This window comes from Littorina saxatilis, linkage group LG2 (genome assembly GCF_037325665.1).
Source record: "Littorina saxatilis isolate snail1 linkage group LG2, US_GU_Lsax_2.0, whole genome shotgun sequence".
Taxonomy (NCBI): domain Eukaryota; kingdom Metazoa; phylum Mollusca; class Gastropoda; order Littorinimorpha; family Littorinidae; genus Littorina; species Littorina saxatilis.
Window position 1 is genome coordinate 16316797 of NC_090246.1, and position 26500 is coordinate 16343296.

Sequence of the window (26500 nt, forward strand, 5' to 3'; positions counted from 1 at the left end):
GAAATATTGAATATATATATAATTTATATCCATTTCACAGCACTAGGATGGGATGTCTGGCACTTTGAATCACTAACAGAAGCACTGCCTCTTCCATACCCATCTCCTTTTTGAAAAGAGTATACCTATGGACCAGTGAATGGTTACATTTTAATGATCATATGGGTTGCTCTGATTTTATTCAGGATCAGGTACGTTTGTTTTTTTAACCACACAAACACTTAGACAACAATTATCAGAGTATGAGTTTTTCCGCGTGTTGATTTTTATTTAAATCCAAGTCACAGCTTCTGTTTTATGATGAGTGATGTAGTTTGAAACACTTGGACAACAATTATCAGAGCATGAGTTTTTCCACTTTTTGATTTTCATTTAAATCCAAGTCACAGCTTCTGTTTTATGATGAGTGATGTAGTTTGAAGTGTTGGTATTAAATGTTCACTGACAGTCATTCTGTGCTGGTATTCCCATTTTCACCTGCAGGGTTATGAAATATATGGGGAGAAACTTGGTCAGTAAAATCATCTTCAAGCGTGAACTGATAATTGTCTCTGTTTAAAATTACAATGTATTTCGTGAACACACCTTGAGAATGACCCTTGCATGATTTAAAACTGCCTGCTGTGAATACTGTTGTCATACTATGAACTTCGTGTTCTTTTGAGAAAAACAAAAAGAATGAAAAGCTTTTAACTAGCTTGTGAATGAGCCTCTTACTTCCATGTGGGGCTATAGCTGCTTTGAACTATTTTTAATGCCTGAAAAGGATAGTGATGGAAATTACTAGTTTAATGTCAGGTGTGACATATACTATTGATTGAACTATTTTTTTTATTAATCTGCAATTTTGTTACAACCTACTTTGTTTATTTGGTGACAAGCTAGTGGGAGGCACTTTTTAGACTTTTAAAATGTCAGGTATGGGAATTGTTAGCAAAGTTTCACATTTTCTGCAGTTGAATCCATATCTCCACAACAACAAAATGTATGGTCTTATGAACAAAAACACATACTTTCTGTGCTTGTTCGAAGGTAAAGACATATTTCTTTGTGTTTGTTAAAAGAAAAACCTCTTAATTTTGTCTGTTGTGAAGGAAAAGTTTACATGGTTTCGTCACCCAACTTACAAAATTTGTCCCACAAAATGTTAGGTTTTTTTTCTCCACTTTTTTTTCCTTCAGTTGCCATGTCTAAAATGTACACATTACGTAAAATACTCCATGTCAAAATCCAAATGTTTAAGGCAATGTGACAATTATTTTAAAATATCATTACACTATTCCTATAGCTTTGCCCAAATATAATGCAAGTAGGGGAGGTAATTGTTGATCCATATATTCATCTTAACTTTTTACGCATATGGACGTAACTCCTTAACTTGCATTATTTTTGTGCAAGAGGATGCATCTCAAGATAGTTGATATTTTCTTATTCCCAAAAATAACAACAATTCTGTCCAAGCAGATTTGTTTTTAATTTTTATTTACAGAGGACCATTGTCGAATGTATATGGTTACTGTTGAATGAACATTTGAAATTGATTGGCTGATTACTGGTTGTTTTTTTTTATTTTTTTTTTTTACTACAGTATGAAGTTATTATTATATCTATTTTCTTTCATCGCAAATAAACATCTTCCTTTCTGCATACGTTTCACACCTCATTCACGTATACAACTAAATTCCATACCAAATCATCTTGCATTTTGTTCACCTCTTTCTACATTTCTCTAAACATTTTTATTTCAGTAGTCAAACACCTTTTCTTCCTATGTGGATGTTCTGTGATCAATGGATGGCGCAGACTAACATGAACATGTGCTAGAAAAATAATGTAAAATGTTTAAATGTAATCTAATGTCAGTTGTGGGCAAACACTTAACCAAAGTTAAAACGTGACCTCAAAAATGGGGTAATATGCAAAAACTTAAAAAATATATCAATATGTGATGTCATGTTAAAGCTGTCTGCAAGCAGATTTCTACACCTTCTCGTGTCATGGCCTATCCGATTCCTTATATCTCAAAGTGTCTTCCACTTAATTTTCAGTCATTTGGCTGCAATCAAAGGAAACAACAAAAGCAACGAAAAAGTTTTTATTTTACTGCGTTTTAGTGAAACATGCAGCCAATAAACACATATTCACTTGCAAAATTATACAACAAACTGTATCAATACATGTTTGTCACATTGCATTCCAAAAAAATTATCTACGATACCAAACCTAGAAAATAAACTGTACTTACATGTATGCGCGTCTATCTAACCGCACCTGGGATAACTGCAGTGAGTCGTCAAAAATAGTGTTTTTTCTGTGCGTTTTTTTTTCAAATAATGCAATAACAGCACACACATTTGCTTGCAGAATTAAAAAAAAAATTTCACTGATACATGTTAGTCATTTTGCATCCAAAAAGAATGATCTACGACTCCAAACTTTGAAATATAAACTGCACTTATATTAAAATATTCTGTCAACACGTACTTCAGTTTAAGGCCTAAGTACTTAAGCATTTAGGGTCGAATCTACTTCCGCTATATTCGAAAGGGTGTGCTTGCCAGCTTCTTTAATGCAAAAAATTGAAAATATTATTCATGACGTTGCATTAAAAAAAAAAAAAAAAGCTTTCAGATCTAAGAATGTCATTTCATGTTTAGACAAAAACTTCAAATTGTTAAAACATGTCATTTGGGGGGGGGGTAAAAACTTAAAAAATAATGAAATTTCATGTTGCAAATGCCTTAGTGGGCAAAAACTAAAAAATGTTAAGGTGTGACTTTATTTAGGCACATTTCAACTCGCTTCTCATCAAGGATAGCAAAAATGTGATTCAAAAATTTTCTTATTTGTATATTACACTATTTTTTTCCGATCAAATTAATTATTACAAAAATTGTCTAAAGTGACAAACTATGAAAATCATGCATTTAAAAAAAACCAAAGCTTTTAGAGCTTTCTGATGTCGCTGTAACACTTTAAAGCTGCCAGCATGCAGATTTCTACACCTTCTCGTATGATGGCCTATCCAATTCCTTATATCTCAAAGTGTCTTCCACTTTATTTTCAGCCCCGTAGAGCAAGTCGTTTGGCTGCAATCAAAGCAAACAATAAAAGCAACGAAAAAGTGTTTATTTTACAACGTTTTTGTCAAACATGCAGCCAATAAACAAATATTCACTTGCAAAATTATACAACTAACTGTATCAATACCTGTTTTTCACATTGCATTCAAAAAAAATTATCTACGATACCAAACCTAGAAAATAAACTGTACTTACATGTATGAGCGTCTATCTAACCGCACGTGGGATAACTCTGTAGCAGAGCGTATATTGCACGCTCTGCTCCGCAGTGAGTAGTCGAAAATAGTGTTTTTTTCTGTGCGTTTTTTGAAAATAATGCAATAACAGCACACACATTTGCTTGCAGAATTAAACAACAAATTTCACCGATACATGCTAGTCACATTGCATCCAAAAAGAATGATCTACGACTCCAAACTTTGAAAATAAACTGCACTTATATCAGAGACATCTCTGCTTACATTAAAATATTCTATCAACCCGTACTTAAGTTTAAGGCCTAAGTACTTAAGCATTTAGGGTCGAAACTACTTCCGCTATATTCGAAAGGGTGTGCTTGCCAGCTTCTTTAACAAAAATATTCATTTTGTCAAAATAACATGGACGCCTGTTCATTTTGAATGAACATTTTTCTTGTTTCGTAGATTGTGGATTGTTAAGTAGACAGAGCACAGTGTGTTCGTTTTGAAATGGCTCTGTGGTCTCTCCAATCCACATCTACTAGCTCCTTGCATGGTTCTGCGCTCTAACCACTACTTTTTACTTTCAACAGAAATGATTATGGTGGCACACACACACACACTCACACACACGCGCGCGCGCGCACACACACACACACACACACACACACACACACACACACATACACACACACACACACTGTTTATTTAATATTTTTAACAAAACATCAATGTGTGTCATGTGTGTGTCTTACGTTTGAATACAGAGCAGCCATATCAAGCATAAAGGGAGGCAAATGGGTTTGTAAAGGAAATTTTGTAGAAGACGTTACCCTCCCTTTATTCATTTGTTGCAAACTTTCAGTTCTGGTCAGTGGCTCATAAGGCCACGCTCTAAACTGATCAGAAGTGTTCCATTTTAAACCGGTTGTGAACACTGTGTGGAATACCTTTTAATCATACTTGCAAAAGTAGCACACATTGTGACAGTATTTTGTGTTTACCATGTGTGCTTTTGTGACAATGTGTACTCTGTCACCAAAGTTATTTTAAAGTTACTCCCGGTCATTTCTTTGTCCCTCTATCTGTCCCTGTTTAATTTTCTTCCCCTGACCCTAGTTGTGTCTCCCGCTAGGATTATTGTGTGTTGTAGTTAATTGCAGGTGTGAATGAAGGCTGGTTTCTGATTGGTTTATTGTTTGAACGGGTGCGCGCGAGAGAATAGGAGATGTAGCGTGGGTAGATCAGACCACTGTGATTTTCGTAGCGACAGGTCGTGATTAAATTTTGGATTTGTGTTGTTTAACATTTGATTGAACGATTAGGGTGTTACTGTGTTGATGTAAGGAGTGTAGCTGAGCCATTATAACGTTATTTTGGCGAAGTAGGTATTCGAGGGGAGTTTAAAGAGAACTTGTGTGTGTGTGTGTGTGTGTTAGGAGAAGTATTGTTAGAGCTGGTTTGATATCAGCGGAGGACAGTTTTGTGACGGATTTGTGCGATCTTGAAGAAAGTTCTACACTGCCTTCTGGTATATATTAAAATAAAAGACACGTTTCTACAACCCCTGACTTGGCGTCTCTATGTGAATGCTTCCTGACCTAGCACCCCCCACTGTTCTCACCCCCACCCCATCACACTTTATTTCTTACAGTGTTCACAACTGGTTACAAAAAGTGTGTTCGAAAGTCGAACACTTCAATTTACAGTGTATGTGTATTCAACCCCACTCACCCCCCCCCCCCCCCCCCCAAACAACAACAACAACAACAACAACACAAAACAACGCACACGCACACACACACACACACACACACACACACACACACACACACACACACACATACAGACACACACACACACACACACAGACACACACACACACACACACACACACACACACACGCCTAACCGCAAGAAGAGTGCATGAAATCAGTTTTACTATGTATCTCACGCTGGGAATCCCGAGAGACTGTTTTTGCTTAGTATGTTCTGAGGGAGTCGAAGCCGGTAACTGCCCGACGAAACAAAGAAATTTTCTCGGGATTCCAAATGTGAGTTACAAAAAAACCAGTGTGTAATCTAGACACAAAGACTGTTTTAATAAGAAGAGGCGGAACATGCCTACATGTTCTAGTGCTAAACGAATATTGTCAGAGCAACAACAAGAGCTTGTCGGTCACGTTCCCTGCTGTTCGTTTTTCTACACGTGATGGTAAAACAAGCATACAGCTAAAACCCATTTCTACACACAGCCACACACTGTCGCCCACACACACGTTTGGGTGATATGACAACACGCACTCGAAACAATTCACATGGCACTAAACAAAGGAACATTTTTTTGTTCTCCAAAATTGTAATCAATCAATAAACAAGTGATAACAAACATGGTATCTGTGTGTTTTCTGTTTGTACACATACTTTCTCATTTACATGAGGTGCAGAAAAACTCATTATGTTAAATTTTACACTATACGAAAGGACTAAAATTTAGCATACGTGAAACTATAGTGTTGTGTTTGCTGGTGTCAACATGCCAAGCATCAAAATGATCATATGTCATCGTATATGGATCTATTCAAAAACAATATTCGCATCATCACATTTGCCAGTCTTTACCTTAAATCAAGGACAATAAACAATAACTTGTTTCTAATTAATACAACTTCAGACTAATGTTGAAATCTCAAAACAACATGATTTCCAAAAATAATGTCCAGCGTTTATCGTGAATCCATTTACTTAAAAATGCTTACGCACATCTTTGTTATCAAAATAATATGATCAATCTTCTTCATATCTTTGCTGTTACCTTTAATACCAAATACCACATCTGTAACATTCAACCTAATTCTCTCGCCAATGTTTACTAATATGTACATTTCAATATATTTCCAAAACCTGAGCACGGTTGGGCATTCAAAGAAAAAATGCTCCAATACATCAAGTTCATCCTCACAATATGTACAGTTTTTACCAGCCTTCACTTTCATTTTACACAATAAAATATTAGTCAGATAACTGTTATGCAATATTTTCCAATGCAGTGCACGTGATTGAATTTCACCAGTGACAGTGGCTGCTAAGTTCCAATTCTTTTCGTCAATTTCAAATTCTAACTTTCTTCTCCAAAATCCTTCCGAACAGGATGGGCTGTATTCTTTTCCTACGAGAACCTTTCGAGTTTCTTTTACTGATCTCACTTTTTTTTCCACAAAAGGTCGGAACGTCACAGACTGAACAATTTACATCGTTTATAGCTACATTTCTTAAAAGGAGATGTACAGCTGTACTCAAGCAATCTATTTGCAGAGTAGCCAGTTCTTCCACACACTTCTTTACAGGACGCAAAACGTCCATTCTCACACACATCGCTTACATACATTATACCACTTTTAATCCAATCCGCAAAAAAGAGGGGGTTACCATGACAAATGATATCTTTGTTGTTCCACAACAAACCCGATACAGAATTACCATTATCGATTTGATTATTATCAAGCCATGCCTTCAAATCAGCGGACCCAAATTCCGATTTAATACTGTCCAATACTTTAAATTATTTGCTATTAATTTTCGCAAAAAAAAACATTCAAAGCGACTCCCAAAACGGAAAATCAGTGCTTTTGGGAGCCATGACCATTTCTGGTCTTCAAAAGGAACACTGCATCTGTCGCAAATCAATCATATTCAATCCACCTTGCTTAACTTAGTTACATAAAACAGTTCTTTTTGCCTTTTCAAATGCCTTTCTGTTGCAGTCTTTTTTGCGCCACACGAAGCGAAACATTATCCTATTAATTTCAGTAAAAACGTTGTCTGGTACAATCAGCGCCTGCATTATATACACAAAATGTGGCAGAATAAACTTTTTAAATACACAGACTTTACCAATAATGCTCAAATTCCTTTTCTCCCACACGCAGATGAGCCTTTTCGCAACATTCACTCTCTCTTCCCAATTCTCACTCACTTTTGACGCACGCATGTAATTACAGAAATATACACCCAGAATGTTCATTTTGTCTGTTCATGCAAAACCGCAACACTCATGGCACTAAACAAAGGAACATTTCAAACCATTTACTATTAAAGCATATCATGAAATCAAATTAACATTACAACATCATACCCTCCCACCCTGCGGAAGACATCAGTCCGACATAACACAGACACACTCCCACCCGAATGGAATCCTCGGAAATCCCCCTTTACATCACACATCACACAAGTCCTTAACGGGTGATAGTGGGAACGATGCCCAAAATTCACTTTGGCCACAGTTCGCACAGGTATCCAAGTCTTCTCTTCTTGTTAACGGCACTGATGCTTCAAAAGCTAAGTACAATTTGTAATTAGCTAATCTTTCATTCACCCCACACAAAAACTAACACACCAACGCGAATCTCTCTCAAGTCGCTTCCTACCAATACAATCCTTCCCAAGACCAATATGGACCAACACAGTTGTTACACAAGGGTATCAGCCTTCACTATTCTCTACACAACCTCGCAGTCATCTTAATGCACTCTGTTCTGTCTTTACCTAGATCAATTCAATCCACTCTTCCGCCAGACTATTCTGAATAAAAATGATTCAAGGTAGCACGTACACACGCAGGTATTGTAATAATTCCAATAATAGTGTACCATAGGTGTCGGTCAGCAAATGTTAAAGAACTTCGAGTAAATGTCACAATATGGTAAATTCACAAGCACTGACAATGTGCCTGGTATAATTGTTTCCATGATACTGAGCCACGCAACATGTGTAAAGCGCATCAACCATTGTGCATGACAAAAGATAAAGACTATCTGATGTGTAAGTCTCCTGCAGTAAATATCGTTTCACACCGGTTAGGTATTGACAGTGTGGTGTTGTCAGTGTTCTGTGGTAATGAGGTCAGCCAGTGTCTTCCACACCTGGTGCTGTGGCGGCGTGTCTCTGTGCACGTGCAAAATGTTCCTCTCTGGCACCATGCGCAGCAGCAGCTGTAGCGAAGGCATGGCGGGCAGGACACGCGGCTCCTCTAAGAAGACGATGATGACACGGTCCGGCATGGTGTCTGTGATGCTGCGCTGTGCTTGCTGGACCGTGAAGCCGCACGCCCACTCGTCCTGAGAGAAGTCACGCGTCACCAGCAGCACCACCTGGACACACAATGCAAATCCTCTCTATGAATTGTTCAAAGGTATAAACATATCACACCAGTTTTAGCGGTATAACAAAACAACATTTTGTTAATGTATTTTTCAATGTTTTACATGTAGTTTGACTTGTACAGCCGATAACCTTTACTTTCACTGTCAAAAAACTCATTTTTTCTCGATAATGCGAGTTCTCATTCAACAACATAGAGAGATCACTATACATAATTCTGTATGTGTTATGCATATACTCAATGCACAAAGTCGTATGTGATCTGAACCGAAAGTGTTTATTGGATCAGAAAATGTCATTTTAAAGCGAAAATGTGACGGGTTTCCAGCATATCACTGGCTCAAAAAAAAAACCAAGTTTGCACCAGACACATGAACATAAACCTCGTTTACTTTGGTATAATCTTCTTCTTCAGCGTTCGACGGTTTACATTGGTATCACATCATGTGTTATCGTATGTTGTTGTTGTGTGGTTCTTATCTATGTACATACACAATGATTTGTAAAGTGAGAAAAAAAGAGGAAACATCTATTTCCCCCTACCCAGCAGCATCCATGTACATAAAGTATTTAGCATTTTTTAGTACACTTTGCATCGACTGCTAAAGAAGAAGAAGAGTACACTTTGCACAAACCTGGATACCGGGACCCTATGCATTGAGCAGCTCCAAAGTTCACAACTGGGAACTATTTATAGTGATAGTTTTTTCATCTATCTTCTGCATCCATTCTTTGCTCTTGACATGTCTTACATTTGTTTTTCAATAAAAGTAAATATTCAGGGTGGTGTGCATTGCCACATTACGCATTCGGATGACGTGAGAACGAACCGAGGTTTTATCTGTGTGCACGTGCCGCCTACCTTCCAGCTGTCATCAATGTGCTGCACGACGGTCTCCGCCCTCACAGACCCAGGCAGCTCTTCCCTGTCACGCAGCAAGAGACGCACGCTGTACCGCTCTTCCACAGCCTCACGCAGCGTCACGCACGCCAGAATGACGTCATCCCGAGCCTCGGAGTACACGACGTAAGCGTCTCGGTAAAAGTGGTGACGTCTCGGCAGACGGTACCGTCGGATGGCTTTCCATGCGTAGCAGAGCTGGGTCCAGGAGCGTACAACGATGAAAGTCACGACGATGGCCAGGAGTTGGAGAAGAAAGGCGGACAGGGCGATTCCAAACATCTGTATCCCCACACAGCGCCGCCAGTGACTCATCCACTGCGCCATCACGCGCTCTGTGCTGGTGGTCTCCCCTGTCTCCGTGGTGCACGTGTAGTTAGCTTGGCGTCCTTCGCCATCAAGCGACACGGGGGTGTGCCACAGCCACTGTACCACGTCCAGGTTGAAGCACGCACACTCCAGTGGATTTCCCAAGAGTTTGAGGCTGAAGCAGGAATGTTTTCAATTATAACCAATCTAACAATTCCATATTCATTCGTATTAGTTTTCGTAATAGAACGTAGTTCTGTTTCGCACGCATAATCAAGATTAAAACAACTTTCGAAGCAAGCCGAAGCAAGTCTCTGGGCAGAGCACCCTGCACTTCAACAAGCGAGACAGCAGCTCAGTAATGCGATTGCGTTCTCGATCTGTTTCACCGAAACAAGACAGCTATGGCAATCCGAATGGTGCAAAAGTCCCTTTTAGCTCTTGATGTCTAAATAACACATTATTTAGCTAAATAACGCGTTATTTAGCTAAACAATGCTTTATTTAGCTATATCATGCATTATTTAGCTAAATAATGCATTGTTTAAATTAAACAATGCATTATTTACAGATACAGAAAAAAGAGAGCCCAGAGCACTAAATAATGCATTGTTTAGCATAAATAAGAGATTGTGTTTGTAAATAACTCATTATTTATAAATAATTACGCGTTTTCTCTAAACAATATATTATATGTAAATAAAGTGTTATTTAAATAAATAAAATATTATTTAGATAAATAAAATATTATTTATCTAAATAAAATATTATTTAGATAAATAAAATATTATATGTAAATAAAATATTATTTATCTAAATAAAATATTATTTATCTAAATAAAATATTATTTAGATAAATAATTTATTATTTAGATAAATAATTTATTATTTAGATAAATAATTTATTATTTAGATAAATAATTTATTATTTACTGTTTTTGCCTTGAAATAGTATTATTACACTAAATAATGCTTTATATAGCTATATAATAGGTTTCCGCTATATAATTCATGATTTGGTAAATAATACATTATGTATCGATTGGAGATTGGATTTCCCTTCTTTGAGTCATGTGACGTCAGAGGCCGACAAAACTTTATAATTTGGCTTTTCAGGTTGACCGAAACTTCAAAGGAACTAAAAAAAAAACGTCATGTGTTTGATTGCATGTGTGTGTGCTGTTCAATGTCAAAACAACAACAAAGTGAGTACATGACGTGTGTTTTGTAGTTCCTTTGAAGTTTCGGTCAACCTGAAACGCCCAAATATGAAGCTTATGTGTTTGATTGCATACATGTGGATTGCATGCATGTGTGTGTGTGCTCGTTCAATCGTCAAAACAACAACAAAGTCAAAAGTACCTGAAAGGAATTTGATCGATACATAAATGTTATTTGCGTGTTTGACCAAAATATGACATTTTACACAGATCTCGACAGTCATTGTTCACCTCGACCGCTAGCGCGGTCTCGGAGAACAATGACTGTCTCGATCTGTGTAAAATGTCATATTTTGGTCAAACACGCAAATAACGTATAATGTATCGATTGGAGATTGGATTTCTCTTCTTTGAGTCATGTGACGTCAGAGGCCGACAAAACTTTATAATTTGGCGTTTCAGGTTGACCGAAACTTTAAAGGAACTACAAAACACACGTACGTCATGTGTTTGATTGCATGTGTGTGTGCTGTTCAATGTCAAAACAACAACAAAGTCGGTACATGACGTGTGTTTTGTAGTTCCTTGGAAGTTTCGGTCAACCTGAAACACCCAAATATGAAGCAAATGTGTTTGATTGCATGTCAGTGTGTGTGTGCTCGTTCAATCGTCAAAACAACAACAAATTCATAGTACCTGAAAGGAATTCGATCGATACATAAATGTTATTTGCGTGTTTGACCAAAATATGACATTTTACACAGATCTCGACAGTCATTGTTCACCTCGACCGCTAGCGCGGTCTCGGAGAACAATGACTGTCTCGATCTGTGTAAAATGTCATATTTTGGTCAAACACGCAAATAACGTATAATATACCGTAAATAAAATATTATATACCGTAAACAATTCATTGTTTAGCGCATCGCGAAGCCGTTTTTTCTCTTGTTGTTTTTTTCCACGTGTTTCCGTGGATCCACGAGAGCTCTGTTGATTCTCAAACTGACCAATCAGACAACTAGCATCTGTACACTAATTAAAGTCCCATTGTTGAGTGTGACGAAAACTCGTGGTGACGATTTTAAAACATGTTGGGTCACGCATGGTCCAATCTTACATGGTCCAATCTTACATGGTCCAACCTTACATGGTCCAACCTTACATGGTCCAATCTTACATGGTCCCATCTTACATGGTCCAACCTTACATGGTTCAACCTTACATGGTCCAATCTTACATGGTCCAATCTTGCATGGTCCAATCTTACATGGTCCAACCTTGCATGGTCCAACCTTACATGGTCCAACCTTACATGGTCCAATCTTACATGGTCCAACCTTGCATGGTCCAACCTTACATGGTCCAACCTTACATGGTCCAACCTTACATGGTCCAATCTTACATGGTCCAACCTTACATGGTCCAACCTTACATGGTCCAATCTTACATGGTCCAATCTTACATGGTCCAACCTTACATGGTTCAACCTTACATGGTCCAATCTTACATGGTCCAATCTTGCATGGTCCAATCTTACATGGTCCAACCTTGCATGGTCCAACCCTGCATGGTCCAATCTTACATGGTCCAACCTTACATGGTCCAACCTTGCATGGTCCAATCTTACATGGTCCAACCTTACATGGTCCAATCGTGCATGGTCCAACCTTACATGGTCCAATCTTACATGGTCCAACCTTACATGGTCCAATCTTACATGGTCCATATATATTATTGGACCATGTAAGATTGGACCATGCAAGGTTGGACCATGTAAGGTTGGACCATGTAAGATTGGACCATGTAAGGTTGGACCATGTAAGGTTGGACCATGTAAGATTGGACCATGCAAGGTTGGACCATGCAAGATTGGACCATGCAAGATTGGACCATGTAAGATTGGACCATGTAAGGTTGGACCATGTAAGGTTGGACCATGTAAGATTGGACCATGTAAGGTTGGACCATGTAAGGTTGGACCATGTAAGATTGGACCATGTAAGATTGGACCATGTAAGATTGGACCATGCAAGGTTGGACCATGTAAGATTGGACCATGCAAGATTGGACCATGTAAGATTGGACCATGTAAGGTTGGACCATGTAAGTTTGGACCATGTAAGATTGGACCATGTAAGGTTGGACCATGTAAGGTTGGACCATGTAAGGTTGGACCATGTAAGATTGGACCATGCAAGGTTGGACCATGTAAGGTTGGACCATGTAAGATTGGACCATGTAAGTTTGGACCATGTAAGGTTGGACCATGTAAGGTTGGACCATGTAAGATTGGACCATGTAAGATTGGACCATGCAAGGTTGGACCATGCAAGGTTGGACCATGTAAGATTGGACCATGCAAGATTGGACCATGTAAGGTTGGACCATGTAAGGTTGGACCATGTAAGGTTGGACCATGTAAGATTGGACCATGCAAGGTTGGACCATGCAAGATTGGTCCATGCAAGATTGGACCATGTAAGATTGGACCATGTAAGGTTGGACCATGTAAGGTTGGACCATGTAAGATTGGACCATGTAAGGTTGGACCATGTAAGGTTGGACCATGTAAGATTGGACCATGCAAGGTTGGACCATGCAAGGTTGGACCATGTAAGATTGGACCATGCAAGATTGGACCATGTAAGATTGGACCATGTAAGGTTGAACCATGTAAGGTTGGACCATGTAAGATTGGACCATGTAAGATTGGACCATGTAAGGTTGGACCATGTAAGGTTGGACCATGTAAGATTGGACCATGTAAGGTTGGACCATGCAAGATTGGACCATGCAAGATTGGACCATGTAAGATTGGACCATGTAAGGTTGGACCATGTAAGGTTGGACCATGTAAGATTGGACCATGTAAGGTTGGACCATGTAAGGTTGGACCATGTAAGGTTGGACCATGTAAGATTGGACCATGCAAGATTGGACCATGTAAGATTGGACCATGTAAGGTTGAACCATGTAAGGTTGGACCATGTAAGATTGGACCATGTAAGATTGGACCATGTAAGGTTGGACCATGTAAGGTTGGACCATGTAAGATTGGACCATGTAAGGTTGGACCATGTAAGGTTGGACCATGTAAGGTTGGACCATGTAAGATTGGACCATGTAAGATTGGACCATGCGTGACCCAACATGTTTTAAAATCGTCACCACGAGTTTTCGTCACACTCAACAATGGGACTTTAATTAGTGTACAGATGCTAGTTGTCTGATTGGTCAGTTTGAGAATCAACAGAGCTCTCGTGGATCCACGGAAACACGTGGAAAAAAACAACAAGAGAAAAAACGGCTTCGCGATGCGCTAAACAATGAATTGTTTACGGTATATAATATTTTATTTACGGTATATAATGTATTATTTACCAAATCATGAATTATATAGCGGAAACCTATTATATAGCTATATAAAGCATTATTTAGTGTAATAATACTATTTCAAGGCAAAAACAGTAAATAATAAATTATTTATCTAAATAATAAATTATTTATCTAAATAATAAATTATTTATCTAAATAATATTTTATTTAGATAAATAATATTTTATTTAGATAAATAATATTTTATTTACATATAATATTTTATTTATCTAAATAATATTTTATTTAGATAAATAATATTTTATTTATCTAAATAATATTTTATTTATTTAAATAACACTTTATTTACATATAATATATTGTTTAGAGAAAACGCGTAATTATTTATAAATAATGAGTTATTTACAAACACAATCTCTTATTTATGCTAAAGAATGCATTATTTAGTGCTCTGGGCTCTCTTTTTTCTGTATCTGTAAATAATGCATTGTTTAATTTAAACAATGCATTATTTAGCTAAATAATGCATGATATAGCTAAATAAAGCATTGTTTAGCTAAATAACGCGTTATTTAGCTAAATAATGTGTTATTTAGACATCAAGAGCTAAAAGGGACTTTTGCACCATTCGGATTGCCATAGACAGCAGCCCCAAACAACAGGGCAGCAAGCAACCGAGACTGACAATGCCACAAACACCCGATAGCGATGGGAAAGAGAACACGTGCGACACGGACACGGAGACGACAGGGCCCGACACAGCAACACACATCAGCTCAGGCAGTCTTTTGTGCTGAACCATGACCGTACTGGTGATTTTCACGTGCTACGTGACGGCAATGGTGAAGGACTATGAATTGGCTTTGCGACTTAATTACACTTGGGTTTAATGAATAGCGTATCGGTATGTTCTCTTAATGTAAGAGGATTACGTAACAACAAAAAAAGAAGATCTATATTTGATTTATTAAAAAAAAGAAAATATGATTTGATATGCTTGCAGGAATCATATATTACGGACGACGTGAAAGATCAGTGGGAGAGAGAATGGGGTGGAAGAGTGTTTCATTCTTCAGTTTCCTGTCAGAGCATGGGACAAATTATTCTCCTAAAAAAAGTTTTGATGGTGAAGCAGAATTAGTATTTAAAACAGAAAGAATTTTGTGTTTGAAAATTACATTTGAAAATGATTTTCTTTATTTGGTGAATATTTATTTTCCTGTTCTTAACCAGACGAACCATTGGTTTGCCGAACTAAGGTTCGCGAACCATGGTTTGTGTCTTAACTGGGTGAACTTGTTCGGCAAACTCAAGGACTAGTTCAGTTAAGACACGAAACCTGGATCGCCGACAAACGAGGGGAGCTCACTCCGAGTCGACAATAAAAGCAAGTAAGTTATTCCCCTTCCAAAAATGGCTGCCTCCAAGACGAAATCACCGATTGAGTGGTAACTCCGTGCTGGTTGTCGATTTGGGTCTCTCCTTCCGACTTGATCATGGTGCACGAAGCCTGGTAATCTTGAACTTTAGTGTGTTAAATTCATAGCTCAGAATCGAGTGGCATACTTTACTTATTTTAGATCCAAGTACCTGTAATCAAGCCCAAGAACATTTATCATGAAATTAATTGACGGATTAAGCTCCAAACCTAAGCATAATTAATTAATTTGGTTGTTTGATCGGCGAAAATGGCGTAGGTTGTCAACCAAGGGACTTCAATTACACGACAAAGTTGCCTCCCCTGTCCGCTGACACGGATAATTCCTTCTTTGACGCATGTAAACAAAATGCATTCGTACCAGAGTACGCTATGATTCGTACAGTTCATCGGAGTTCATTCCGTGACTTTAAAGGGATCTAAAAGACTTGTTATGATTACAAGTGCAGGTTCTCCAAATTTGGAGGCTTGAATGCCTCTGAATTATGAGCTATGAATTTAACACATTAAAGTTCAAGATTACCCGAAGCCTTCCATGTCATTTACCCTCCTGGGTTAAAGGTTATAAATTGATTCGAGAAAATAACATGACTGGTATGGACTGATCATTGTGTCTACCGTGGAGCCATCGGGGTTCTATGGGAAATGCTACACAAAAAAAACTTGCCTGTGAAAAGGGAAAGACGGTGACCAAAAATAAATGATGATAGCGATATTTCTAATTGTGGATCAGCAGAGTCGAGAAGCATACATGATGTTTACCAAAGTGTGTGTGCGTGTCTGTCTGTCCACGTGTGTGTTTGAGCTCTTTTCGGTACAGAATATGAGTTTGGGGATTGAGTGAAGAGGGAGACCTAAAAAAAAAACTACTCGGGATTTTGGTTCTTTTTATCACAATTCAGTCTGTTTTAATTTTCAAGTTATATCAGAAATTTTCTATTTGCACTGATACACTGGAATCCCTTGTGGATGTATTGCTTTAAGGGTCTACAAATAGTACTACTGAACCAAAATCATCCTGTTTCTTTACGTTTTGAGCAATTCAATTGGTCTTGGTTTTTGTTTTTTAAAAATTTGATTCCTCTTCATTCTTCTCAAAAAAAAGCTTTCATTGCGATAAACAAAACATTACTGGATAGACGTTTTCTTGGAGAACGTCTGTATTAGCAAGCATTTAAAGTAGGAGGACGATATGGAACGTACGATAAAAGGATGTGCTTTAGCTTTCTGTCTCATCATTTATAAATGTTGCCCTTCAATCACACACACACACACACACACTTTTGATCCAGCTCCAACCATATTTCATAAGGCTTTATTCAGGGTTGTCTCTTGTTCTTAAACATCCGATTTCTAAGCACACGTCTGTGCTGAGAATATGAACATGAACCGATATGAACATCAATGTCAGCCGCCTTTTTATTATGAAATAATGTTCATTTGTGTTCCAAACACTTCCGAAGAATACTTGTTGGTGTGTCTTCAGTCGCCCTGACATCATCACAACTCGACCCTGTCCTGCAAAAATACAAATATATACAGGGTGACACCCAAACATTCAACCCAAACAAATGCTTATTTCTTTTACATCTGTTGACCAAATTAGTTATCTTTCTTTTTTTCTTTCTTTTTTTTTTTGGTCCCTGTCCTGTCTTGTCTTGTCATGCCTTGTCTTGTCATCCCTCTATTGGCCTACTGGCAACCTTTTCCTAACTTGTCTTGTCTTGCCATGTCTTGTCTTGTCTTGTATATACATTTAGCATACATTTGGGTAAAGGTTTGCGAACAGGTAAGGGGTGTAAGAGAGAGAGAGAGAGAGAGAGAGAGAGAGAGAGAGAGAGAGAGAGAGAGAGAGAGAGAGAGAGAGAGAGAGAGAGAGAGAGATGGTGGTGGTCTATGTTACATTACACAGGTCAACACAGTTGCAAGTTCATAGGTTAAAGGCTGCCCTTTTCGTAGCGTTCATTAATTAATTCCTATTGTTTACATGTGCCAATAATGTTATAAAACTGTACATAAGGGGATATAATAACGATTGGCTGTAGCTTTCGAAAACAGAAAAAATTATTTCACTATTGCAAAGTGGTGTTGATAGTGTCGAATGTAAACAGAACAGTCTCAAAGTGAAAGTGGATGTTTTCCGGAAATTGCAAAGTTAACAAGAATACAGAAAAGCGCGCTTTCCTGCTTAGCACAATCCGCTACCGCGCTAATCTGGCGTGTCAATATCACTACGTTTTGCACGTGGAAGGTGAGCGATTTCCTTCACGCGGGGATTGACGAAGCTGTACTGTCTGTGTTGACGTTCTAAAAATAGCCCAAGCCCTGGAGAACTGTTTCTAAAGATAGCAATAAACTTTATTAAGAATTGATTATTTCTTGTAATTGGTAAGGACTTCAAACCTAAAACTTTGCAGGAAGCTTAATTTATACATCCCCGCAACGATGGGAAAAGCCCTGGAAGTAAGTAAACTAATTAAATAGGACTTTGTCAGCCTTTAAATGAGGGGTTATTGTGTATAGTGAGGAATTAATTTTCTGATGTATTTTTAATTCATTATTGGTGTTTTATGCAAAACGTACGGTCAATATTGAAAGTTTAAAAAAAAGTACTGCCCTCACATTAATACGAAGGCGGGATCACAGCTGGATAAGACAAGGTACGGCAATTTCGACCCGGAGGTCTCTTTCAGGGCGCACAGAGGATGAGACAACACAGGAGAAAAAAAAACCCACAGATAATAGCACACGGAAGGAACGATTACAGCAGTTATAATTAAATTACTTTGTGGGTCAGGGTTTTTTTGGAGTACAGGGGAAACCCCTTTTAAGACCTTAAAAAATGTGAGAAAATCAAGTCTTAAAATGGAAGGGGTCTAAAAATGGGGGTAATTTACAGAGGTTATGAACAGAACATCTTCTTCTTCTTCAGCGTTCCAGAAATTCTGGTGACGTGTGAGCTTGTTTGCCCATTTGGGTTCCCCACACTATACTCTGAGAGCATAGTCAGCTTCACTCCGCTTTCGTTGAGTAGGCATGCTGGGTATTTTCGTGTTTCCATAACCCACCGAACTCCGACATGGTTTACAGGATCTTTTCCGTGCGCACTTGGTCTTGTGCTTGCGTGTACACACGAAGGGGATTAAGTCACTAAGCAGGTCTGCACGTAAGTTGACCTGGGAGATCGGAAATATTTCAACTCTTAACCCACCAGGCGGCAGCGACCGGGATTCGAACTCACGACCTCCCGATTAGGAGGCCGACGTCTTACCACTGCGCGCCACTTCACCCGTCACAGAACATCTAAAGAAGCAAGATCTTAAAAAGGAGGAAGTCTGAAATGAATGGGTCTGAAAGGGGGGTTCCACTGTGGAAAAGTACCTGTCAGTTTACCTGTATGTATTAGGACTGGGTGGCCGAGTGGTAACGCACTTGCGCTCGGAAGCGAGAGGTTGCGAGTTCGACCCTGGGTCAGGGCGTTAGCAATTTTCTCCCCCCTTTCCTAACCTAGGTGGTGGGTTCAAGTGCTAGTCTTTCGGATGAGACGAAAAACCGAGGTCCCTTCCGTGTACACTACATTGGGGTGTGCACGTTAAAGATCCCACGATTGACAAAAGGGTCTTTCCTGGCAAAATTGTATAGGCATAGATAAGAATGTCCACCAAAATACCCGTGTGACTTGGAATAATAGGCCGTGAAAAGTAGGATATGCGCCGAAATGGCTGCGATCTGCTGGCCGATGTGAATGCGTGATGTATTGTGTAAAAAAAATTCCATCTCACACGGCATAAATAAATCCCTGCGCCTTGAATATGTGCGCGATATAAATTGCATAAAAATAAAAAAAAAATAAAAAAATAAAAATCCCTGCGCTTAGAACTGTACCCACGGAATACGCGCGATATAAGCCTCATATTGATTGATTGAATAAGACCACCCCTGACATGCGGCACATACCAAATATCTACAAGTGCTTTGTGTGAACAGTAAAAAAAATTGTTTTCCTTTTTGCGAATTCATTTCATTAAACACAACAACAAAATTCATCAAATTCCAGCTGAGCAGAACGGCTTTCACAATTATGACTGGGCCTTTAAAGGCATGTTCCTCACCATATTACCCAGCATATCAGACACCACATGTTTGACTAGGTTTTTACATGGGAACAACAAGACTATACAGGATGGTAAAAAAACCTCCCTATTTTCTTTTTAATCACATTTTTGACTGCGAAAAAAAAAAGAGATCAAAAAGGAAATAGGGCGCTTTTTTTTAGACACCCCTTTTTACGTCCAGCTTCTTTTGGTGGAGATTCAAGTTACAGACACATGTGAAATTCATTAAGCAAAAAGGTTCCCACTATGCACTGCCACAGAACACAACCAGGTTATTAATGTGCGGTACAGTGTATAATTATGTTTAAGTAAAAGGATGCCCTTCTTTTGTTTAATTGGAGCATCTATGATGTCTGACATTTTGGTTCTAACGGTAAGGAACGTATGTTTAGGCTCTAATAAGGACAGTTTGTCTTGTCAAAAGCCTCATGCATATTCCTTCCTCCCCATGCAAGACTTTCTTTTATTTGAATATCTGCCTTTATAGTACAAAAATCAAATAAAAAGGTCGCACTCTGCGCATAGCGACAAAAATCGCAATTTTACCAAGAAAACCTCACACTCTTTATGTGGAGAAAGACACTGACTGTTGCAGTATGTTATGCATTTGAAAACATCTGAAATTGTGTACTTGAATTCTACAGTTTGATCAGTTCTGTGTGTTTAAAAAGTTACCTTGATCATTCTGACATGCTCTTGCTCAAATCACATCCCAGACAATATTGTAGACTCCATTGATAGACACTGTGGTGCATGGGAGAACTGCATTCTGAGGAAACGAAAAAAATATACACTGAGGAAGAACAGTCACAACAACATTTGCAGCAGCAACAGGCTATATAATTTTATTCAAAGAACACTTAAATAAGGTAAAATGAAAATCAGTGTTGTGTCAGTAAATTTGATTTGGGGGAGATGGAAGGATTGGGGTGGGGGTTTAGAGGCGGGGATAGAAGGATAGCTGGGAACCGGGGAAGGTGGGGTGGCTAACACAGTTTGATCATGTAATGACTGGTACAATGTTTAAAGGCATAGAAAGCTGATGAATATACACGCTAATTGCTTTACCCAGAGCTGGAGACAGACTAAATTAAGTTCCCTGCAAAATATTGTGGTCTAGGAGCCCTTAAATGTTGAGATATTTGAATTTTTATTTTGATCTAGATGGTCCTATTTATAGATTTGGCAACACATGTAACGTTGATGCAAGGGAGCTAACACCGCGGCTTTGTTGACATCCTCACTTTTTCAGAGGCTAGAACAAGCTGTAATGCATGTATTATGGTCCGCGCATGGTGACATATCGTCATTATATGGTCTTATGGTGCGTTTGACATCGATTGTGGGCAAACTACACTTTGTAAACACGGGAGTGCGTTAGTATGCCTTTAATATATCTAAAAAGGCAGCAACTCTGTAATGCATTATGTGAACCAACTTCTCCATAAACTAAATAAAGATCAGTAAAAGTTACCTCTTTCATTCTGGAATCTTTTTGGTCCCATCACAGCTCAGACGCAGACTCAATGGACAGATACTGTAATGATGAAAAAAAACACCAGCATTTTAAGGGAGAACAAGAATTATGCAGAGAGGAAAAACAGTAATGAGTAAGAACAACAGCAGCAGCAGCAGCAGACTCAATATTCTTACTCTACATAACACTCTCACTGAATGACTGATTCAGTAACTAAATCCCAGTGAAGTGCAAGTGATCAAAATTACTGATGTAAAAACAGAGAGAGAGAGAGAGAGAGAGACAGAGAGACAGACAGACAGACAGAGAGAGACAGAGACAGACAGACAGACACAGACAGACACAGACAGACAGGCAGAGACAATGCGAATGTGTGTGTGTGTGTGTGTGTGTGTGTGTGTGTGTGTGTGTGTGTGTGTGTGTGTGTGTACATGGGAAATGCAGTGCCATTGAAAACAAACACTTGCTTCATTTAAATATCAACAGTTATACAACATAAGAGGCACTAGAAAAGTTGTACATGAAAATAAATGTTGCTCTTGCTGATGGAAAAAGAGCAGGGGGAGAGGGTCGATGTTGCTTGCACTTGCAGATAATTATGCACTAACATCCAGCTGTTTTTCTGGGTGTACTGTAACCCTGTAATGTTTAAGCAGAAATGTTTGTGGATCACGTTATGCTTCTGCTTTTAGATCAGTTTGAGTATTTGCAATATTACCTGGATCATTGCGGCATCCTCTTGATCACATCACATTTGAGACTTTTACCTATATAGACTCCATGGGCAGACGCTGAAGTTATTACAAGGGCATTCTGAAAAATGACAATACAAATGCAGAGATGTAGAACTTTACATTACACTTACAGAAGCAACAACCAGAGAGCTGATTTATACAGGTAGAGAGAGAGAGAAAGAGAAGAAGAAGTAAAAGAAAAAAGAGAGCATAGAAAGAGAGAGGGGGTGGGGGATGGGGCAAAGGGAGTGTGTAATGTGACGTGAGGAAGGGGAAGAGCAATGGAAAATGAAACTCTCAGTACTTTTAATTTATATTAACAGTTATGGAACTATTTGAGCACTCCCCATAACCACAAACAAGGTACAGACGGCAACATAAGTTGCACGGAAGGGTGGGGGTAGTTGGACTGGAGAGTGTTGTTATGGGTTTAGGGTGGTGCTGGGGCGGAGTGTGTATGTAACTTGATAATAATAAGCATGATCAGTTAGAGCTAACAACTATCTTGATCTTCACAGACATAAATTGCACAATGATTTCACCAGCATGTACCTTTATTTTTGCCCTTGAGTTAGGTGGAAGACAATGTTGAGTGGTGAACGCAAGTTGTATTGATCACTGGGTCATCCTGCGGTCCGGGCCATTGATCTGCACATTGCACCAGCACAAACAAACACAATTTTATGATCTCAATCAGCCTGCATGGTCAATCATGAATCTAAGAACACAAACACTGTCCAGATCTAATTGAAAACGAGATCATCATTACTTGGGAAATTCAATGAAAATCTAGCAGTCAACGAAGCAGATAGATCTGTCCTTGCGATTGTTGTTGCAAGCAGATAAATGTGTGAACTTCCTTATCTCAACGTTATCATTCAACATATTGATATTTTGCCTGATGGATGTTGTGCCGATGAGATAAACAAACAATCAAAATCAAAGTCATAAACTTTTGAAGAAAAAAATTAAACAAATTGAGCAGAAAGAATCTAGCTTACTGCTGTGCTGATTTCGACAAAATCAATGCGTTTACATGCCGAAGTCATTCCTGCTTTTATTCATATCATACTAGATGATCCTAATGCACAACAATACGAAAACGAGCTCAGCGAAATGAGTAACACTGCCTCACCTGCACTAACACAATGCTGCAGAAGTGAAGGTCGTCTACGACTGGAAATTTCGAAGTCGAACAGCGGCGTTTTTTCACTCTCAGCGGTTGTCTTGCTCGGAAAAGTGAAAAGCTTAACTTGAAATCGAACGGAAGTCACCATTCTACCTTTTCGTTCAAGCGTTGTTTTTATAAAATCTCAGAAAATGTAATTTTGACTTGGGTGATTTCGTCCGCCATTGAGATTCAGTTTTTCAATAATTTGTCTTCCTCCTTGGCAGAAGAGTCAAAGGTTCGGCCCGATCTTCAAGGTTCCCAAGACATGACTTGCAAACCCCGAACCTAGTTCGCCGAACCTCCCAAACCTAGTTCGAAAACTCAGGTTCGTCTGGTTAAGAACCAAGACAAGTTCGCCGAACCAGTCTTGAGGTTCGCCGAACCCCACGAACCTAGTTCGCGAACCAAAGGTTCGTCTGGTTAAGAACAGCCTTAATAATTCTTTCGAAAAAAGTCAATTATGGGCACAAGTTAATTCGTGTTTTGAAGAATTCGAAGGTGAGAAAATAATTTGTGGGGATTTCAATTGTGTTTTGAATAACGAGATAGATATTGTGAGTGGTGAAAAACATAAAAAATCTGATATTAATTTTCAAAATGTTTTGCATAGTAACGATCTGAATGATGTTTGGCGCTTGTTTCACACCGACGAAAAGGAGTTCTCCTGGAGCAGGAAGAGCCCTTTCATAGCCCGTCGACTTGACTATATTCTTCTCTCTGGTGGCTTGTTTGATAAAACATTATTTTGTGACATGGTCTCAGTACCACATTCAGATCACCGATTAATTGAGTTGAAAATTCAGTTTGTGAACATAGTACGCGGACCTTCTTACTGGAAATTTAATAATCAGTTATTGCGAGACAAAGGTTTTGTTGATTTAATGAATAATTTGATTGATGCATTTTTGTTGCAAAATAAAGGTTTATGTGATTCCTTAAAATGGGAATCATTAAAAATTCAAATGCGGGAATTGTGCACAGCCTATGCAGCAGGAAGAAAGCGAAAACAAAATAATTCCCAGCTTTCTCTTCAGAAGGATTTGGATGAAACGGACACTCTTTAAGCAAATAATCCACAAGATCTGAATCTGTTAATGAAAAGAGAAAAAATTAAAGTAGAGCTTGAGGTCTTTTCATTGGAAGAAACCCAGAGTGCCCAAGTTCGCTCTCGCGTCCAGTTCATAGAAGAAGGTGAGAAGAACACAAAGTATTTTTTGAATTTGAAAAAAAGTAAAGCTAACATGAAAATTATGGATCGTTTACAGACAGACGACGGGAGGGTATTTAATACACAGAAAGAGATTATGAAAGAACAAGTACGATTTTTTAAAGACTCATATGAAAAAAGTGCGAAATTTAACCAGATGAGCGCACACGAATTTGTACAAGATTTAAATATACCATTTCTCTCCAATGACCAAAAAGGTGAATTGGACTCGGAGATTACCAGGAAGGAATTAACTATTGCCCTTAAATTATTAAATAACGATTCAGCCCCAGGTCTTGATGGCCTCACTACCTGTTTTTATAAAGTATTTTGGTTGAAGATAAGGGATGTAGTTCATTCCTCATTAGTAGCATCATTTGTTAATGTGTAATTATCGCCCACTCAAAAACAAGCTGTTCTGACCTTAATTCATAAAGGTAAAGATTTACCTAGGGACGATCTCGGCAATTGGAGACCAATATCTATGACAAATACAGATTACAAGATAATTGCAAAATGTTTAGCATTGCGACTTTCCTCTGTAATAGGTGATATTATTCATGAAAATCAAGTTGGCTTTATGAAAGGAAGAAAAATAAGTAACATGATTAGACTCATTGATGATACCATAGATATTGTGAACACAATGGATAAACCTGGAGTTTTATTAGCAGTTGACTTTCGACGTGCATTTGATTCCATATCCAAAGATTATATTTTGTTTGCATTTGATAAATTTGGTTTTGGGGATAACTTTAAAAAATGGGCTTCTGTCCTGATGAACAATAGTCAAAGTTGTATTAATTATACAGGGTGGATATCCGAACCATTTCCTGTGGAAACTGGCAATCGTCAAGGATGTCCATTTTCGCCAATGGCTTTTGTTATTGCCCTTGAAATGTTGGCGAACACGATTCAATCTGATGAAGCTATTAAGGGTATCCATCTGCCTATGTCACCCTTTGAGGTATCACCAATCACGGTCCTAAAACTGCTATTATATGCTGATGACGTCACTCTTTTTTTGCATGATAAAATAGATCTAGAAAGGGCGTTATACAGTTTGAATATATTCAAACGTTTTTCCAACTTGGAAGTGAATGTCAACAAAACGGAAGCCATGTGGATAGGGTCCAGAAAGTTGTGTACAGATCAGTATTTTGGTCTTAAATGGAAACGTAAAGTAAAAATTGTTGGAATTATTTTTCCAAACAATATACCCGCATCGTCTTTAGAGGAAAACTGGTCAAAGAAAATTCAACGAATACAACAAATAATCGCCAATTGGTCAAAAAGAAATTTAAGTATACAAGGTAAAATTTGTATTGTTAAAACCTTTCTTATATCTCAATTCGTTTATATTTTCCAGTCTCTGGCAGTACTTCATCATGTGTTACACCATATTAATTCCATTTTGTTTAGGTTTATTTGGAAGAAAAAGTATTCAAATACGCGCGCATTTGAAAAAGTAAGACGAACAGTTATGTGTAAAGAAAAAGATTATGGTGGTTTGAATATGATAAACGTAGTAGATATGCACAACTCATTTATGATTTCCTGGCTTGTTAATTTGCATAACTCCACACAAAAGTATTGGTCTGTTATTCCAAGATATTGTCTGACATGTCTGGGCATTGGTTTATCGTGCTTTGACTCAAATGCATCTTCGAAAACGATGAATGGCCTCAATAGTTGCAGATCATTGTTGTGGAAACAAGTGTTATTAACTTGGCTTGACAATAAAAGTGTTTTCTGTGAAAAGTATAATATTGAACCAGTACATTTGAAGGACCAATGCATTTGGAACAATATGAATATTCAATTTAAACATAAATGCCTATTTTTTAAAGATTTTATAAAACATAATATCTCATTTGTAAAGGATGTCATGAATGAAAATGGTATTATTATTTCTTTTGAAGATTTATGTGAAAAAGTGGGTTATACACCATCCAGACAGTTTGAATATAATGCATTATGCACAGCACTTAAATCCAGACGTACTGACACATTACCATATCAATATTTTACATTGCAGGATTTCATTATTAATGGTGGAAATATAACAGCAAAGTTTATTAGAGCATGTTTAGTTGATCTTGATGTCCAGATTCCGAGTGCCTGTGATTTTTGGAAACGAAAACATAATGTAGATTTGGATAAGAGAAACTGGTTATTGGCTGTTAACAGCACAAAAGAAGAAAGATTACGTCTGCTGCACTGGAAA

The 26500-nt window shown here is 38.2% G+C and overlaps 1 protein-coding gene and 1 long non-coding RNA gene across 2 annotated transcripts; both read right to left on the bottom strand.

The window, feature by feature from the left end:
* Window positions 1–6925: 6925 nt before the first annotated feature.
* LOC138958323 (toll-like receptor 2) lies at window positions 6926–9911 on the bottom strand. Its single transcript, XM_070329435.1, has 2 exons — window positions 9288–9911; window positions 6926–8415 (listed from the first exon to the last, which is right to left on the bottom strand). The coding sequence occupies exons 1-2, from the start codon at window positions 9651–9653 to the stop codon at window positions 8146–8148; spliced, it is 636 nt and encodes a 211-aa protein (XP_070185536.1). The 5' UTR covers window positions 9654–9911; the 3' UTR covers window positions 6926–8145.
* Window positions 9912–16814: 6903 nt separating this feature from the next.
* On the bottom strand, window positions 16815–23500 carry LOC138958328 (uncharacterized). Its single transcript, XR_011453374.1, has 6 exons — window positions 23031–23500; window positions 22448–22543; window positions 21880–21974; window positions 21159–21221; window positions 20360–20453; window positions 16815–17087 (listed from the first exon to the last, which is right to left on the bottom strand). It is a non-coding gene; the product is annotated as an uncharacterized lncRNA (long non-coding RNA).
* Between the last annotated feature and the right edge of the window lie 3000 nt (window positions 23501–26500).